The following is a 7,032-nucleotide window of genomic DNA, read 5'->3' as shown; positions in this document are numbered from 1 at the left end:
AAATGGTTTCTATCAGCAACATTAATAGCGACACCATACCTGTAAGCTATGGTGTAGTTCAAGGAAGTACCCTAGGACCACTTCTGTTTAGTGTTTACATAAACAACATTGTCAAAATTGATTTAAAAGGGAAATTATTTCTATTTGCGGACGATACGGCCTTAGTTTCAACTGGTGACACTTGGGAGGAGGCATATGACCACGCGTCCTTGGATCTCATGAGAATTAAGAATTGGTTTGACCACAATGTGCTGAGCGTAAACGTTGACAAAACAAAACACCTACCGATTTTCATGAAGAACGATCCAGGACCGAGGCAACTAAGGATGCACTCCTGCGGTGACCACCGTGCGATAGCTTGCGGCTGTGGCACTATTGAGCGTGTGGAACAATACAAGTACTTGGGAGTAATTATCGATCGGAAGCTAAGTTGGGTTCCACACGTCCAGTATGTAAAAAAGAGGCTTCGGACCATGATTTATGCATTCATGCAGCTGGCGCGGGTTCTGTCCGCTGGTCAGTGTAGGGAGGTTTACTTCGCCTATGTACAGTCGACGCTGCAGTACGGCATTCTGGCGTGGGGGGCGGCCTCTTCGTCTACTCTCGAGCCGCTGGCGGTTGCTCAGAGATCCATAATGAAAGTTATCCTTATGAAAAACAGAAGATATCCTACTGAATTATTATTTGAGCGGTTTCCTGTTTTAAATATAAGACAGCTCTTTATTAAGTCCCTATTAATATATATTCGTAATTATAAAAATACAATGTTCCAAGAAAGTTCCCATACATACTTAACAAGAAATAGAGTAAATTTTGGATTTGATATTCCCAGACCGGCACACACACTTTGGAAATTAATAATTCGTTTTATTTAGCTCACCAACTTTATAGAAATCTCCCAACTGATGTACTGCAGGCCGAGGGTGGTGGTGCTGCTGCATACAAGCGGAGGGTGGGCGAGTGGTTGCTCGGCCTGGGCTGGGCAGCAGCGGAGGCGCTCATTCAGTCGCCATACACATTAATGGTAAATTGCACACACGTTCGTTCACTCCATCACAAGCACGCACACACACACACACACACACACACACACACACACACACACACACACACACACACACACACACACACACACACACACACACACAACCAAAAAGTACGGTAACGCGCGTCCTTGCACCTGTTCTGTGTCATAATATACGATTGGCTTGACTAGCTCCGATTATTCTGACAGTAACGTATATAACTTTCTCTTAGTTCTTGGATTAACTCTCTCCTTAGCTTTATTAATTAATAGAATATCGTAGATTGTCGTGTTTACTTTTTTTTACTTATATATTATGTAGGATGTATACAATGTTTTAGTTTAAAATTATACCACATTTAGAAGTTCATTTATTTAATGTTAATGTAAGCTAGCAAAGTTCAATTAAATAAGTTTATTAGTGCTGCTGGACTGACTTAAGAACTCTAATCCTGCACACAGACGTGGAGTCTCTGCAGGTATTATTCCAATTTTTGTTTTACTATTTTATTAAGTCAATTTGTATTCATGAATTGTTTGGAAATAAATAAATGAAATGAATGAAATGAAATATTATTAACCATTACCATAATAAACTATAACTAAAGTATAACTTATTATAACTATAACTAAGTATGTATATAGACATGGTATTTGTATTACTGTAAAATAATTCTATTTATCAATATAATTTATTTAAAATTAAGAAGTAAACTACGTTTTAATAAACACGTCCAAAAATTATTCACTACTGCACTACCTAATTATTCTACCGTCACCAGGTCAGAAGATGGAAATAGGTTACATTAGTCCTAGTCTAATAAATACTTAATAACTGTCTGAGGCAAGTCCAGCTCTTCTATCATTTCAAGGTCGTCATCTTCAACAGTCTGCATGATGGACTTCTTGCAAATCTCCATCAAGGAGCGGGGTTCCGCTGAAACACCAAACACGTTTCGTTAGATATGTAATAACCGCATAGATTTGAAATTCACCTCAGCCAAATATCTCTCAGAAACCTAATGCACATTCCATATATTTATTACGTGTCTATTGTGAAACATGAAAATAAATTACAACAGAAATGAAAGGTTTACTCACAGTCCAAGCCGCCGTTGTAAGTGATGGTGACCTGGCAGGGCACTGAGCTGGTGCTAATGATGGGAAATAGCACCTTCCCACGCAGCCCAGTGAAGGCATCTCCAAGGTAACATCTTCTGTCGCCAACTCGGATGAGGAGGAAACCAGTGTTCCCTTATACATGTCCAGTACAACTAAAACATACAGAAACTTATTAGAATGGTGCTTGAAATATGAAATATTACGGACAAAAGTACCATGAATATACATGTTTATAATTTGTTAAATTAACAGCAGATTTAAAGTTTTACCACCAAAACTGTCGGGCACTTCAAAATCATCGTAAGGTGCTACAACAGGATAGTCGGCACTGTCCATGCTGCAGTCGTGACGTAGTCTCAGAGTGCTCAGGTTCCATCCCCAGGACTGGTCGTCACTCCCCACGACAGACTGAAACAAACAATGAGGTTTTATTTCAACATTCAAAGGACATGAAAGGCGTTGTAATTCTTATAAAAAACCTAGGAATTATGCACGGACAATATTTCATTTAATTTTTTCCTTTGGAAAATGTGAAAGGAAAAGTATATAATATTAGTTTATGCAATCAAACAATTATGAACTATTTTGAAAAAGAAATTTATCCACATAATCTGTGTTGTAGACATGTAGAACTTACATTGATTCCGTTGCCGTGTAGATCAGCGGCTTTTGTACCCACACCCACCATAGGGTGCAAGCCACGGAGCTCAGCAGGCCAGTGGATCGCCCACATGTGGATTCCCTGGCTGAATCCAACTCTTCCCCTCACGGCATCGGCTGCCCCGGTGGACGTTGACCGGAAGCAAGTTAGCGGGAACTCCTCCTAAAATAAGGATACGATATTAAAAATAATTGTTCTATATTGTTAGTATGTCATTAATTTATTTCTAAGTAAACATAATTATCTGTAAAGTAGCAATTTGCATTAAAAAATTAATTGTAAAAGATTTTAAATGAAAGGCGTAATAGTAGTTAAAAATGTATCTTAAATCCTTAAAGCACCAAACAGTTTAAAATAAAATAGTTGAAGGTATTAATTATTCATACATAAACAATGCTATCATATAAAGATGTCAAAACAATTGTTATCATGGTTTAGATTCCCATGCTATGTTTACAGTAAGATGATGAGTACAATGTGTTTATAGGTGGTACAATTAGATAAATGATATAAAGCGAATATCAAAACCATATCTAGCCGGGTTTATTATTCTGTTTAATATCAGAATTATTTAAAAAATGTCCAAGCCAACTATAGTTAACGGTAATTATATATAAATATACCATGCTTTATTTTCAAAGTGTAGTATATAGTAGGCAATTTTAATTTTTTTTTTAAGAATCAAAACGTAGTTTTTAAAAACTGGTATATTTAAATTGTTCGTTCAAATTTGTTGAAAAGCTTGTATGGGAGTTAGGTGTGTAGCATTGTTTTTACCTACCTTGAAATGGATGTTCCTTGAACAATCTTGCGGATTCCAGGCGTATTTCTCCAGCTCTTGGAAGAACGAAGGCGACTTTTCAGTCTCCACCAGCATCCTGACACGCTCTGGAAGTAGGAATTCTTCCAATCCATCTGCAGCGGCAGCGGCTGCTCCAACATCTTCGTCCTCCGCCCCTGTATGCAATAAGTAACGTAACTAATAAATATTACTTAATTTTGCTAACATGTATAATAAAAATACATGTTTTCATTTATCTCAAGCATGAATTAAAAAATGAATGATGTTATACAGTAAAGAATATAATTTTTTTTTATATAAAGTAGTAAAAAATAATAATAACAATTATATTAATAACTATTAAATTCTTACCCAAGTCGTAGTGTTCGTCGGGTAATATATCATCAAGGGTAACGTTCGCCAGAAGCAACAGGATGGGGAAAAGTCCTGGTTCATGGCGAACCTGCCTTCTCAGTTCCCCACGGCTCACCGCCAATCTTCTACTCCTGACAGAAGAGCTGATCCTGTCAACGGGGAGAATACACGAGTTAAACTTTGTTTATAACTCATTTAGGATCTAAAGTTAAAAAATGACTCAATATATGTGTTATTGTTGAAAAACTTAAAATACTAATTATTTTATCCATAACTGGAATTTTTTTATTTTCCGGACTTTTGGGACACTGTTTCTATGATCAATAATAATGTTTGTTTATAATAATATTTCTACACTAATTATTTATGTGGACCATTATTTACCTTATATTTGAATAGTACAAAATTAACACTTCTTTATTTTTTAAGCCGCTAATTTAAAATACAAAGCGTATATTAAATTATTACTTCATCTGAAATATTATTATTTATACTTCAAACACTAAAAACAGCATAGGTTTTATTCTTATTCATGTCACAGACAATTTTCGTTCATAATATATTTAGTTTATTATTCTTTTTATTGTTTACATGTGAACGTCAAGTTTTCAAAACAAAAAAAATATTTTAAAACATCTGTTGATTAAAATTTTTTATCTGTAATTACATCAAGTCTGTTCAAACTTTCTCGCACATTTATCTATTTTAACTGTATTACTATGAAATCAAGTAAAGTGCTAATTATCTATTCAAAAACAAAATTAATTTTCATTAAAATAACTTTATAAATATCTTCTATCTTTATATTATATAAGAATTAAAATAATATATACATATGTCGTTCTTAAAGAGTAACATCATACAGTGAAAACAACTATAATATGAGTATAACCGTTATTTTTTTAAACGCAGTAAAATGTTCAATATCATATTTTTTTAACTAGGGGTTTACTTAGAACAATCTAATAACAATAAACATAAATCTGATAGAAAATTGATATAACATACCAACCGTAAGTTTATTATTTATAACAAGACAAGAAAGTAAAATAAAGCGTATTATTACTTACTAGTTAATACTTTTCGAACATTCAAGAACAATATTTTACAGCGATATAAAAAACTTATATTTTCCACGCGAGTTTAATTATTTCACTTTTTATTTTTGTTAGTATTACTTGATTTAATCATTTACTATTCACTAACAGTATAAAAAAGTTATATTTACCACGCATTTATGAATATATGAAATTTATAAACTTACTGTAACAAACTCATTCTATATTAATAAAATTACTCACCTCCGCCACTTTCTAATTGAGCGTTGCCGCCTAATCAAGTTGTTGGGACGCATGGTCTTCGCTGTTAAAACTCGTACGACAAGCACAGTATCACTCCTCAAGAGAGACTGACCAAGTCCGGCGTGGTGGGGTCCACCCAAGCGACCAAATGGTGGCCCGGCATAACTCCGCCCATAAAGAAACAGCCGACACAACTCCGCCCATTACAAAAATATAGCCAATCAAGAACGGAGTTATGAATATTCAACTAACCAATAGATATTGATCCAAGATAAGGCAGCGTTTCAATGTTTCGAGTATCAGGCGCGCAGAGATGGATAGCAGAACCTTGGCGATCACCGATTCCATCACAAATAACTGGCGATCTATTGAGGCGGGCAATTTGAATGAGCCGCTCTGTTTTAAACAAACATAATATATTAAATAAACCTGCGCCGATATATTTATTTCTGAACATAACATTTCTAATTTCTATAGTCATTAACTGAATAAGTTGGTGCTTTTAACTGGGTGGATTTTTAACAATAACATATTTATTGTAATTTATTTTAGTGAATTTCAAACTTATAATCTAACTTATTTTGAACACCATTAAAAACATAAAAAAGGAGTAAGCTAGGAACTTTTTTATTATTGGGCAGGGAAAATACTTCCTACGACAAAGTTTTGGATTAAAGTACAATTTTAATATATATTTTAAACGTTTTTGATAGGAAGTCATTTTGCACCGTTTATAAAGCGACTACAAATAAGTATTCAAGCTATCATTACAGTTTGAATACTGGTTATAACCCACTAATTAAAAACAAACTTATTTCACAATCGTGTATCCAAACTACTGTCAATGGCGCTGCGTAGCGGGTTACAACGGTTATCCCAAGATAACCGGATCAAGCAACGTCGAGCGTGGCTGCTGCTTGGATGGGTGACCGCTGAGAGATCCAGTCCTTGCAAGCAGCCCGCCTGCCCGACAATTGGTGGTGGTTCGTAAGTCACCTTTAAGCCGTTGGTCCCCAGGTTAAGTGTTAGAGAGGGATTCTTAGCCCTCCCCCTGGTAGAATAAGACATCTTTACTGTACTTGTTTTTACAAATGAGGGGAACTGGCGCGACACTGACACTGGACTCTCGACTTCTGTTCTCAGTTTAGCGGAAGCTATTATATTGAGTCACACGTAATTATCATTATAATAATATAAGAACAATGAGAGCCACAAGTATTGGAATTTAGGTCATTATTTCCAATTTGGCTAATAAAAGTACTAACGTGTATTAACTATATTTAACACAAACACACCAGAAGAGTTGCATACAACTTTGTACAATAGTACACTTATTTTTATTACTTTAAATGAGATTCGCCTCACGAATATCTAAGTCACAACTAACCAATAGAAATTGAGCCAAGATAAGGCAGCGTTTCAATGTTTCACTGTAACTGAGTATCAGGCGCGCAGAGACGGATAGAGGTTCAGGTAGCAGAACCTTGGCGATCACCGATTCCATCACAAATAACTGGCGATCTATTGAGGCGGGCAGTTTGAATGAGCCGCACTGTTTTAAAGAAACGTATATTAAATAAACCTGCGCCGATATATTTATTTCTGAACATAACATTTCCAATTTCTATAGTCATTAACTGAATAAGTTGGTGCTTCTAAACTGGGTGGATTTTTAACAATTATATATTTATTGTAATTTATTTTAGTGAATTAAAACTTATAATCTAACTTATTTTGAACACCGTTAAAAACATAAAAAAGGAGTAAG

The 7,032-nt window shown here is 35.0% G+C and overlaps 1 protein-coding gene across 1 annotated transcript; it reads right to left on the bottom strand.

The window, feature by feature from the left end:
- Window positions 1-1,836: 1,836 nt before the first annotated feature.
- On the bottom strand, window positions 1,837-2,482 carry LOC124373858 (protein gustavus-like). Its single transcript, XM_046832179.1, has 3 exons — window positions 2,416-2,482; window positions 2,126-2,278; window positions 1,837-1,961 (listed from the first exon to the last, which is right to left on the bottom strand). Exons 1-3 carry the CDS (start codon window positions 2,480-2,482, stop codon window positions 1,837-1,839), a joined length of 345 nt encoding a protein of 114 aa, XP_046688135.1.
- Window positions 2,483-7,032: the final 4,550 nt, after the last annotated feature.

Source organism: Homalodisca vitripennis, unplaced genomic scaffold (assembly GCF_021130785.1).
Source record: "Homalodisca vitripennis isolate AUS2020 unplaced genomic scaffold, UT_GWSS_2.1 ScUCBcl_6544;HRSCAF=13802, whole genome shotgun sequence".
Taxonomy (NCBI): Eukaryota; Metazoa; Arthropoda; class Insecta; order Hemiptera; family Cicadellidae; genus Homalodisca; species Homalodisca vitripennis.
This window is presented reverse-complemented; position numbering and strand designations above follow the sequence as displayed.